At 52.8% G+C, this 12,415-nt stretch overlaps 1 protein-coding gene across 2 annotated transcripts in view; it reads right to left on the minus strand.

The window, feature by feature from the left end:
- Nucleotides 1-788: 788 nt before the first annotated feature.
- LOC132509643 (neurotrophin receptor-interacting factor homolog) overlaps nt 789-12,415 on the minus strand; it is a 67,121-nt gene continuing 55,494 nt past the window's right edge. The window contains exons 1-4 of one of the 2 annotated variants that reach the window (XM_060130904.1): nt 11,940-12,105; nt 7,311-7,437; nt 6,921-7,016; nt 789-2,462 (exon numbers count right to left, since the gene is read on the minus strand). In XM_060130904.1, the coding sequence (XP_059986887.1) occupies nt 1,066-2,462; nt 6,921-7,016; nt 7,311-7,437; nt 11,940-12,005 (1,686 nt within the window). In that variant the 5' untranslated portion in view covers nt 12,006-12,105 and the 3' untranslated portion in view covers nt 789-1,065. Of the gene's footprint in view, nt 2,463-6,920; nt 7,017-7,310; nt 7,438-11,939; nt 12,106-12,415 lie in introns of those variants that run through there. The other variant, XM_060130902.1, reaches the window with a different exon arrangement.

Genomic DNA, 12,415 nt, shown 5'->3' on the forward strand with positions numbered 1-12,415 from the left:
CACTTGTTAAAATCAAACGTATAGGATTGTTAATACAGCCCTGATCAATCAATTTACAGACTCCGGGGAAAATTGGCTCTTGTGCTGGGCATGGTTTCTCCACCTCAGGGCCATGTGATTCTTTGCTGAGGGGCTGTCTGGGGCTTTATAGGATGTTCAGCAGCAGCCCTGGCCTCCCCTACTGGATGCCAGGGGCACCCCTCCCTCCCGCCAGTCATGACAACCAAAATTCGTCCAGACATCGTCAAGTGTCTCCTGGGGAACAAAAGCACTCAGAGTGAGAACCTCCAGCACAGGCCACACTGCTGTTCTAAGGCGATGGTTTCCAGCGGGAGCTGTGACATCCCCCAGGGAACACTGTGCAATTTCACGGGGGCTCCTCTGACATTTGATTTGGGCATGAGTGTGGCTGCCATGCATGCTCTAATGACTCTGAAGTGCAGAACTGGTCCCAAGGGACCGTGCACGTATGTGTGCAACCACCTGTCTGTAATGTATGAATTGAGACCCTGGGTCAACTCCATGTACAAACCAATTCATTCCTGCAAGTTTAAATGTTATACATAAACCTTCCAGAAATGCACTGGCATTTTGTTTTGTTCAAACCTTTTCCAAGACTTAGTCACCACTTTGGGAAATCACACCCACACAGGAATGCCTCTCGTAACGTTTCCATGGTCAACACTACACCCCGTGTACCAGACGGCAACAGGCAATGCCCCAGGTCTCCGGGCACAATGGCCACAAGGTCACGGGGAGAGATACCACCAAGTCAGCACACGTTACCCTACTGTAAATTACTTTTGCTTTAATTATCCTTTACAAAATGGGGGCACGTATGGATTTTTCAACATTACACGTGTGGGGGTTACATTACCTGTCAATTCATTTCAGGGTACTGGGCTTGATAGATTGGAGAACCACTGAGCTCAGGTGTTTGGGAAGCGTCATTTCCTTAGGAAATCAGAGGGCATTTCTACCCCAGCCCCCCTCCATAAATACACCTTGTAGGACTTACCACATTTTTGTACCTGTGGTTCAAAAGTCATCCGCAGAGTTTCTCCCCTAGGTGGATTCTCTGATGTCAAACAAGACGGACGTGCCCACAGAAGGCTCTTCCACCCCAATAACGTGCACTGGGTTTTTCTCTTGCATGATTTCGTGGATGTCAAACAGGGCCAGTGCCCTGCCTGCCGGCTGCCCTGCCTTTGTCCCGGCCCCAGGGCTCTCACCCGTGGGCCCGAGCTGGTGCCGTCCGAGGTGCGGGCTCCGGCTGCAGGGCTGCGGGCGCCGCCGGCCCCGGCCTCGGGGATCCTCCCTGGTGTGCGTTATCTGGTGTCGGATGAGGTGCGAGCTCTGCGTGAAACACTTGCCGCACTGCCCGCACCTGAAGGGCCTGTCGCTGCGGGTAGCCCCCTCCCCAGGGGTCAGGGGCTCCGGCCACGCCGGCGTGGGCTCGAAGGCCAGCCTCTGGCGGCAGTCGTAGGGGCCCTCGCCGGCGTGCTTGCGCTGGTGCTGGGCCAGGGACGAGCTGTGCCGGAAGCCCTTGCCACAGCGGCTGCACTCGTAGGGTCTCTCGGCCGTGTGCGTCCTCAGATGCAGGAACAGGCACGTGGTGCGCGAGAAGGCCTTGCCGCACACGCTGCAGGTGAACGGCTTCTCCCCGGTGTGCGTGCGCCGGTGGCGGCCCAGGGACGAGTTCTGGTTGAAGGCCCGCCCGCAGTCCTGGCACGCATAGGGCTTCTCCCCGGTGTGGATCCTCCGGTGCACCGTTAGGTGCGTGCTGTGGCAGAACGACTTGCCGCAGTCCGCGCACTTGTAGGGCTTGTGGCCCGTGTGGATGCGCTCGTGCTGCACCAGCGAGGAGTTCTGGCTGAAGGCCTTGCCGCACTCCTTGCACGCGTACGGCCGCTCACCCGTATGGATCCTCCGGTGCACCGTGAGGTGCGCGTTGTGGTTGAAGGACTTGCCGCAGTCCGCGCACTTGTAGGGTTTGTCCGGCACTTGGCTGCGCGCAGGCTCGGGTTCTGGTTCCAGAACCGCCTGACCAGAAGAGTTGCTGCAGTCACTGTTGTCACGCGGCTGTCTTCCCGAGGAGCCCATCTGCTCACCGACTGCACTCGGGTTCTGCTGCGAGCTTGTAACCCATGAGTCGGGAGCACACAAACACTCTGTCCTGGAAGTCTCCGGGAGGGGATTTGGGTTTGGACTCAGGACACAGTTTTCCCCAAGTCTGAGACCTTCGTGGCTTCCACCTTGAACCAGTGCTTCCTTGAGGCTGAATTCCAATTGCCTCAAATTACCCTGGTCCTTCTCGGGCCCCTGCACCCGGCCCTCATATTCCCAGTCTTCCCCCGGTGTAGCGGGACATAGAGCCTCCCCCAGGAAGCCTTCCCGCCCCTTCTCCTCAGGAAGGCCCTGCTCCTGGGGCGGTGCTCGGCCCTCAGGTCCAGACTCCCAGCCTGAAAGAAAACCCAAGAGCTGTGAGGGGCTAGTGGACACACCCTGGGCCTGTGACCTAACCTCTTGCCCCGCCTCCCAATTCTGCTCTCACATTGACCCCAGTGCCCTGTCTGTAAACACAGCTTCACTCATTCATCCTTTCAACAAAAACTTCTTGAGCACCTGCCATGGGCCAGATATTGGCCTAGGTCAGGAGCTGGCCAACTACAGCCCCCAAGCGACTGATGCTTTTTATGTTTTTAAAGGGCTGTAGGAAAAAATATGTGACAGAGGTGGGCGGGATTCTGAAGCTGCCGGTGGCTGTTCAGGCAGTCATCCAGGTACTGCTATCAAGGGATTTTGCAGGTGACATTAAGTTTACTCATCAGCTAACCTTAAACCTCAAAATAGGGAGATGATGCTGGATTAGCTGACTGGGCCCAAAGCAATCCCCTCAAGCTTTAAAAGCAGAAGGAGGTAGAAGGCAGAGGCTGGCTGGGCAGAGGGCATGAGCCAGGGAATGCGGGTGCCTCTCAAAGGTGAGAGAAGCTCTCCGCTGAGTCTGCAAGGAAACAGGAACTTCAGTCCTATGACCGCATGGAACTGGATCCTGCCCGTGTCTAGATGCGGATTCTTCCTGTGCCTCCCAGTAAGTCGGCCCCCCGACCCCCAGCCCGCCTTGCCTTGCCTTTGGCCTTGTGGGCCCCAGAGCAGATAAACCAGTCAGGTCTGACAGAACTGGGAGATAATAAATGTATGTTGTCTTAAGCCGTGTTTGTGGCAATCTGTCTCAGCGGTGACAGTTGCCCGCAAAGCCTAAAATATCTACTGTCTGACCCTAGATGCTGAGGACAATGCAGCGACCCTCTGGAGCTGGGGAGGAAGACACTGAACAAAGTGCAGAAGGAGCAGGCTTGGGTGGGGAACGAGTAGCTGAGTACAGAAGACCTGGGTGTGACAGGCCAGATCCCCAAGTGCAGGTGCCCTCTTGTCTGCGGACACCCTGGAGGAGCAGCATCTGGCCTGCGGATCCTCCAGAATCGCCCCTCACGCAGGCAGGGCGTGGAGTGGCGGTGGAGCAACTCACCGCACACTCACCCCTACAGCAGCACACGCCTACTCTCTGGAAGGCAGAGTCTAGAGCCAGATTTGGCAGGGCTGTGCCCCTTCTGGAGACTGCAGGAATGGGTTTCCTTGCTGTTTCCAGTGTCTAGAGGCACCCATGTTCCTTGGCCCTTGCCCTCGCCTCCAGAGCCAGCAGCGGAGCGCTGGCCAATCCCTCTCTGACGTCACCTGTCCTCTTCCCGCCTCTCTCACTAGAGGACTGTTGTGACTGCAATAGGCTGGCCCAATAATCCAACGGACGGGCGCTGGGCATCAGGACGTGGACATCCTTGGGGGCCAGGCTCCCTGCTCACCCCAGCCCTCTCCAACCTCCTCACCTGCTGCAATCCTGTCCACAGCACACTCTATGTGTTCATTCACTTAGGGTCCATCTCACCACACCAGAATGTCCACAGCCAGTTCCTAGAGCTGACAGGGAGCAGGTTCTCAAAAATACATGCTTCAGATGCGAGGCATTGAGGCACTGGCTGGGGGACAGGTGCCGTAGGAGCCAAGCCTGACCAGGCAGCAGGTGCCTGTCTCGCTCACCTCCAGTCCCCAAACTGGACTCCATGCACAGTACCCAGAGGGTACTTAACAAAAACACCAGCCAGTCCACAAGGACAAAAACACCAGCCAGTCCACAAGAACACTCTACAGGAATGTTTACAGCAGCACTTTTCACAAGAGCCAAAAAGTGGCAACAACCCAAATGTCCGTAAGTGTGGTCCATCCACATAATGGGATATGATTCAGCCATGGAAAGGAATGAAGTACTGACATACGCTACAACATGACTGAACCCTGAAAACAAGATGTTCACTGAAAGAAGCTAGACACATACAAACTATTAGGTATTAAAATAAGCTACAAGGATATATTGTATTGATACAACACAGGGAATTTAGCCAATATTTTATAATAACTGTAAGTGGGGTACAGCCTTTAAAAATTGTGAATCAGTATACTGTACACCTATAGCTTATATAATATCATACACCAACTATACTTCAATAAAAAAATAAAACAAAACAAACATAAACAAACAAAAAAAAAAGCTGGACACCAAAGGCCACATACTGTAAGATTCCATTTAAATGGAATATGCAAATCCACGGACAGAAAGTGGATTAGTGGTTGCCGGGGGTTGGGAGGGATGAGGCGATAGAGTGACTGCCTTTGATATTGTCATTTAATAAGAAATATGTGTTTGGTCTTCATCTCTGGTCCCCGGCACACAGCTGCTAAAAGCCTTGGGATTTCCTTAGTGAGAGGGGTCAGGAGTGTCTTTTGTTAATTGTAGTAAGTCCCCCTCAACCATATGAGTTCATGCTAACGAGGTGACTCGTGGTGGGCCTCTGGACAGCTTCAGGGGGAGCTTCAGCCCCTCTCCCCTGACATCTGTCTGTTCATTTGTATCTTTTGTATCATCATTTACAAAAACAGTAAATGTAAACAGTGTTTCCCTGAGGCCTGTGAGCTGTTACAGCACATTACTGAAACTGAGGGGCCGTGGGAACTCCCGATTTACAGCCAGTCGGTCAGAAGTATGGGAGGCCCTGACTTGTGGCTAGTGTCTGAAGTGGGGGCAGCCTTATGGGACTGAGTCCTTAAGCCGTGGGGTCTGCACCAGCTCCACAGAGATAGCGTCAGAATTGGACTGAATCGTTGGGACACACGGCTAGTGTCTGGAGGGGTGGAGAACTGGTTGTTGATGTGGAAACCCCACACGTTTGGTGTCAGGAGTGTGCTGTGGGTAAAAACAAACCATGGTACTGCTAATGGACAACTTCCGGGCAGCAGAAATGTTCTGGAACTAGACGCTGCTGATGGATGCACGACCTGTGAATACACTCAAAACCACAGAATCGTACACCTTACGTGGATGAATTTTATGGCATGCTTGGGACCTGGCAGCTGGAAGGGGGCTGGCCTGATGGGAGTTAGTTCAGGGTCTGGGGGTGAAGGCCAGCATTTGGGGCTGGAAGATGTCAGACAGGCTCCGTGGCCTCAGAGGAGACAGGGTACTTGTTAGTCCTGCCCCCGGGTGATGGGCCACACCCTATTGTGGAGGTACCAGGGCTTCCCTACAGATGGTGTCAGAGGCTTTCAGGTGGGAGGCTGGGCTGCAGGTACAGCTGGTTACATATCCCGTGGCCAGAGCCCACTCCTTTCAGAAAGTAGTCAGGGTACCAACGCACCAGCCCCAGGGAAGGGATGGATAAGCCAGTGATGACAATCTAGACTCCCTCCTTCCAGCTTCCCCAGCAGCTGGGCTGACCCCCTCCTGACCAAGGAGACCTCAATGGACAACATCTGGAATTCTGATAAAAGGGGACAAATGTGATTGGCGCCATTCTTCCCAGCTCCTCCTGCCCCTGTCTGGAGCACAGATGTGACGGCCAAAGCTGCCGCAGCCACGCTGAGCCCCAAGGAAAGGCCAGGAGAATCAGAACCATCAGCCCTGGCCTTCCTGCAATGCCAAGCCAGCACCAGCAATGGCCACCTCTGGGCTCCTGCTTCGTGAGAAAAATGCTGCTCTCTTGCTTTGAGGAGCTCTAGCCCAGTTGTCAGGTATCTACGGCTGAACACAATCCTGTTCCCGAGAGAACAGAAGGGTGTAGGGAAGAAGTTTACAGGCTGTGGACGTGCAAGAATGCAACGGAGAAGATGAAGGGCAAGTTCACACATCAGAAACGATCCTGTGGTAAGGGCACGCTGGGAAGGTTGCTGAGAGAGGGAAGAAGTGGTGCATTCTGACCCCTCGAGGAGAGGCAGGAGGTCTCTGAGCTCAGAGAAAGGGGAGCACAGGTGAGGAGGCCTCAGAGCACCGGGAGCGCCCCAGGCAGGGGACGGGAGGACACGGCCCAGACTGCCCGAGCAGAAAAGAGCTACAGGGTCGGCCCAGGCTGCCATCCTAAGAGGGCCAGCTTTCAAGGCTGGTCTTTGGCTGGGTCTGGGAACTTGGATTTGGGGAGGGTTGCCACAAACCTAACCGGTCAGAGAGGCTCACTGTGCCCAAACTCTGTGACAACAATATGGTTTAGGGTGAACACCTGCTTTCTCCTGGGAGCCTGGAGTCTTGCTCTGTGCCAGGTAGGGGGTGCCCACGTGCCCAGCCCCCAATAAACCCCCTGGCACAGAGCCTATAGTGAGCCTCCCTGGCAGCCAACACTTCTCCCCTGTTGTCACAACTCACTGCCCGTCCAGGGAGGGATTCTGAAGCTGGCGTCTGGCCCCCTCTGGATTCGGCCCCACTCGCCTCTTCCCTTTGCTGACTTTCCTCTGTATCCTTTCTCGGGGATCCCGACACACCACCCCTTCCAAGCAGCACAACTGCTCCTGTTAGGGGTTCCCACTTGGCGGGTTCTCACCTGGACAGCGGCCCTGGGCAATTCCTCTCTCTGCCACCCATAGCTCAGCCCCTTGCTCCAGCTGGGAGATGACTTCAGGTTTGGGAAGCTCAGGCCCTGGAAACAGAAAAAGACAAAGGAGCTGGGAGCCTGCTCTGGAGAAAAAGAACCAGCCCAGGCTCCAGCCCTAGACTCCTGACCGTCAGGACATGGGAGCGCCTCATAAGTTTTTGCATTGGGACAGAAAAGGGCAGACACCCTCCTACCCGCATGTCCCATAGGAAATGAGAATTCAAGGTCTCTGATCCCTAGCCCAGGTCAAGTCCTCACACCAGAGGCCCCACGACCCATAACCCACGAAGAACAGGTCACCACAGGAATCTGATCGTCAGCTTGGGAAGTGGGCCTCACCCACAGAGAGCAGGTGCCCGAAGGTCTCCAGCATCACGTCACGGTACAGGGTCCTCTGGGCAGGGCCCAGCTGCCCCCACTCCTCCTGGGTGAAGTCCACAGCTACGTCCCGGAAAGTCACCGGCTCCTGAAACATCACACACACTCTCAATCAGCTGGACTGTCCTCATCAACACGCTCGGGAAAAGGAGGAGGAGAGGGGAAGGTGAAGACAAGCAGGCCAGTGTCCAGAGAGTGCACGTTCTGAGCGATGCAAGTCAGGTTTCACTGGGCACCTACTGGGCTGCCTCATGCGGGGGTGGGCTGTATGGCGAGGACATGAGAAAGTATCCAGGCAAGATCAAAGCCAACCATAGCTGACCTACAACTGAGCTCAGACAGGTGCCGGTGCCGACAGAGACCAGATTAAACTGCCGACTTGCAGATTTGTGGGCTAAAGAAATGGTTACTGTTCTAATCCACTAAATTTTGGGATAGTCTGTTGTGCAGCAACAACTAACTGACACACTAAGAAATCCTCAGACTCAAAGCAAGGCTTATCATCCTCCCTGAAAGAGGGATGTGCAGTTGAGGTCGGAAACTCACTGGCCTTGAGAGACTGGGCAGGCTCACAAGTGACTAAAGTGAGCCCACGTAAGAGCTTACGAGGGTTTAACCGATAAGAGGTGACATGGGAAGTGATGAGTAATATGTGTGACCTGTCTGAAGGGGTGGCTGGGACTCAGAATCAGTTGACTGTGGGGAAATACAGGCCCCATGTGGTCAGAATTCCCAATCTCTGGTGAGAAGCTGAAAATTCGGTCACATTTTATGAAGTGAAAACTTTAAATTTTGGTAAGTTTATGCAACGTATTTAAAATGTTTCCCACAAATGAAACCCTTCTGTGGGCTGGCTGTGGCCATGATTAAAAGCTGGATCAAAGGTTTGGCTCTGCCATTTCCTCGAGAGGCAGAGAGCAGGTACCCACCTTTGCCTCCTCGTTTCCTTGTCTACAAAGAATCACTCCTTGGGAGCCGTGATAGGGATTAAGTGGCTGTTAAACACTTCTTACAGGACAACTGGACAGCCACATGCAAAAGAATAAAGTTGGTCCCCTACCTCACACCATATGTAAAATTGAACTCAAAATGGATCAAAGACATAAATGTAAGAGCTAAGACTATTAAATTCTTAGAAGAAGGGACTTCCCTGGCAGTCCAGTGGGTAAGGCTCTGTGCTTCCAATGCGGGGGGCCCAGGTTCGATCCCTGGTCCAGGAACTAGATCCCGCATGCATGCCGCAACTAAGAAGCCCACATGCCGCAACTAAAGATCCCGCATGCTGCAACAAAGATCCCACATGCTGCAACTAAGACCCGGTGCAGCCAAATTAAATAAATAAATATTAAAAAAAATTCTTAGAGGAAAACATAGTGATAAATCTTTATAACCTTGTATTTGGCAAAGGATTCTTAGATATAACAGCAAAAGCACCAGCAATAAAATAAAAAAATAAGTAAAACCGACTTCATCAAAACTAAAAACCTTTGTGTTCCAAACGACATTATCAAGAAAGTGAAAAGACACCCATATGATGGGTGATGATAACTGCAAATCATATATCTGATAAGTGACTTGTATCCACAAGATATAAACAACTCTTAAAACTCAAAAATAAAGACAATCCAATTGAAATGAGCATAGGATCTATATAGGTATTTCTTCAAGAAGATATAAAAGAATATACAAATAGCTAATAAACACAGGAAAATATGCTCAACATCATTCACCACCAGGGAAATGCAAGTCAAAATCACAGACCAAATACTTCAATTTTAAAATTGTATTTTCTTTTAAGAAAAATACAGTCAGATTTAAAAATATTAAAGATATTAAAGAAATATAGTACAGGTGGCATATGGCTCTGACAAAAATTGTGCAGCAAATATGCAGAACCCTTTGGTTGGGAACGGAGGTCTCTGCTCCTGTCCTCATATCCTCACCTCCCACTCAGAAGGTCCTCCAATCCTGACAACATGCTCCCTGTGTCTCCTGCCCCCACCCACCACCACCTAATCTGCATGGGGTACCAGTGACAGCCCAGCCACCAGGTCTTCAGACCCCTGCAAACCTCCTCCTCCTCTACACTGTTGAGTCCCGGAGGGATGGGCTTTGTCAGACCCCATCCTCCCCCCTCACCCAGTGCCTTAGTTAGCTCTCAGTGTCTCTCCTACCCCCACCCCCCAGATGCCTGAATGTTTTTTCTCAAACCCATACCATTCCTGCTTAAAACACCTGAATGGCTCCTTTCCATCTTTGGATACAGGATGACCTCTTTTAGCCTGGCTATGGTTGGCTGAAAAACGGCCCCCAAAGGTATCTGGGTCCTAGTTCTTGGAACATGTGAACGTTACCATAAACGGCGAGAGGGACTTTGTGAACGTGATTAAGGATTTTAAAAATAGGGAGATTACCCTGGATTATCCAGGAGGTCCCTAAATTCAATCACAAATGTTCTTCTGAAGGGAAGGCAGAGGGAGATTTAACTACAGAAGGGAGAAGACAACGTGACCACTAAAGCAAATGCTATGCTGCTGGCTTTGAAGATGGACAAAGGGCTATGAGCCAAAAAATGCAAGCTCTACAGCTCTAACAGCTGGAAAAGGCAAAGAAACAGATTCTACCCTAGAGCCTTGACAGGAAGGGCAGATCTGCCCACATGTTGATCACAGCCCAGTGAAGGTGACTTCAGACTTCTAACCTCCAAAACTCTAAGAACAAATGTATATATTTTAAGCCACCACATTTGTAGTAATGTTATGGCAGCCAGAGGACGCTAATACCAGAAGCCCTCCACTTCTGGTCCTCACCTCCTGTGGTGGCTGGCCTCCAAGATGGCCCCCAAGGATCCCCAGCCCTTTGTAGCCCCCTCCTATACGAGCAAGTTTGACTTATGTAACCAATAGGATATAGTAGAGTGTGAATTTTGACCCCAGGTCATAAGACATTGTGGCTTCCACATAGCTCCCTCTTGGATCACTCACTTTGTGGGAAGCTAGGTGCCATGTTGTGAGGCCGCCCAGGCAGCTCCACAGAGAGGCCCACATGAGAAGGAACACAGGCCTCCTGCCTGTCATGCGAATGAGCCATCCTGGAGGTGGATTCTCCAGACCCAGTCAAGTCTCAGGTGACAGCTGTCCAGGCTGACACCTTGACTGCCATGAGCCCAAGCCAAAACCACCAGCTAAGTCATTCCAGGATTCCTATCATCAGAAACTGAGATAATATTTATTGTTGTTTTAGGCCACTACATTTTTCATTATTTGTTACACAGCAACCAATAATGAACACACTTTCTCTTAAGCCTCTCACTGCTGACAGACTCTCTCGTTGACCAAACTTTAGTCTGGTTCCTTACAACCCTCTTCCCAACTAAGCTTTGACTTCTGGGCTTCTGTGTCCGTTTCTGCATCACTCAGTTTTACCAAAAATCCACTGATTTAGCCAGGATCCCACCCTCCATATCTGACCACTCTTGATATCTTTTCAAAGTCCTCATCCCCCACAATCCTCCAGATAACATCCCCTCATTTGGGTGCTTCAGCAATAATCCTGTTTTAGGTCAGTTTAGCAAGAATTACCCCGCCCCCCCACTATAAATACCCACTTTTCCCTGTTGTATTCGGAATAGAGCCCAGCTCTATACTGAAGTCTCTTTCCCCCTATTGCAACAGTTCCCAAATAAAATCTGTTTTTACTGCTTTAACTACTGTCCAGCTCTGGTATTCTCTGACACTGCTCACTCCCTGCCATCCACAGCAAAAGCAAACTAAAGCATTTCCTGCCAATCTGCAACAACAAGTCTCTGAACACATGCACACCTAGGATTGTCGAGAGTCTCACTCTGCATTCCAAATGTGAAATAAATGCAACCCCCCGCAGACAACAACAAAAAGACAGAAAGTCTGTAACTTCAAAGACCCGGAGCTTCAGGAATTATGAATTTCTTTTGGTTCCTGCTACGTGGAGTCAGCACTACATGGAGAACAGAGGCCACTTTGTCTAGAAAGGCTGGAGCTTTGAATCAGGCGCCTTCCCAGATGGCCTTGCAAGCAGACTACCCTGTACTGCAGTCCCCCACAGCCCCGCAGGGGTCAGACGCGGTGGTCGCTCCCGCCCCATTAACGCGGTGTGTGGTCACCTGTCCTCACCCCAGAGGCTGTCCCCGTCCGCGGGCCAGGGGGTTCGGGGAGCGGGGCTCTGGGTGGGTGTCGGTTGACTCCGCATGTTGAAGCATCTCTGCTCCAGTTACTATTACCCATGCTCACGGTGGTCGGCCTTCGGGGCGGGGCCAGCCCGGTCCTCGGGAATGACCCCAAGTTCTAGGCCGGGACAGAAAGGCGGGAGGACTTGCGGAGCATACGCAATCGGGGACTGGAAGGCCTGGGTTCAATTCCCGACGCCACCCCTCACCAGCTGGGCTAGTCGGGGCGCCCGACCTGGGCTTCAGTCTTCCCGTATGACCAGGGGATAACGCCCGACCCTGCTCACCGTGCGCTGCGAGGGGTAAAGGGTCAATATCTGAGGGAAATGCCCGGCCTGGGGCCCGCGGCCGTCGTTGTTATTGTTACTATTATTGTTCCGCCGTACCTGGAGCCGTTCCGCCGGCGGCCCCGTAGCCATCGTCAGTGTCGCCGCTTCCTCCTCGGGGTCCATCCTGGGCCGACAGGTCGATGACAGGCGCCCGAGGTGAACCTGAACCAGAGAGCCCCACCCGCTACAGAGACCGCGGGACTCGCCGCCCGCCGGACAATGGCGGCCGCGCCGGCGACGCTGCAACTACAGCTCCCAGAAGGCTGTGCAGCGCCCTGCACCCCCGGCCAATGAAAGCCTTCGTTCATCGAGCCTTCGACCAATGGGGGCTTCCTCTCGCTTGCCCTTCGGCCAATGGGGCCCCTCAGGCCGCCGCGCTGTGCGCCTAGGCGGGCGGGGGTCCAGCGCCAGTGGCTATGGTGTTGCGGGCCCCGATGGTGGGGGAATCGTTCTCCCAAACCAAATGCCAGTCCGCGCCCTGCGGCCCCGCTTCCAAATGCCAGTCTGCGCCCTGTGGCCTGGCATCGGAAAGC

The sequence above is a fragment of the Lagenorhynchus albirostris genome, chromosome 19, assembly GCF_949774975.1.
Source record: "Lagenorhynchus albirostris chromosome 19, mLagAlb1.1, whole genome shotgun sequence".
Lineage (NCBI taxonomy): Eukaryota > Metazoa > Chordata > Mammalia > Artiodactyla > Delphinidae > Lagenorhynchus > Lagenorhynchus albirostris.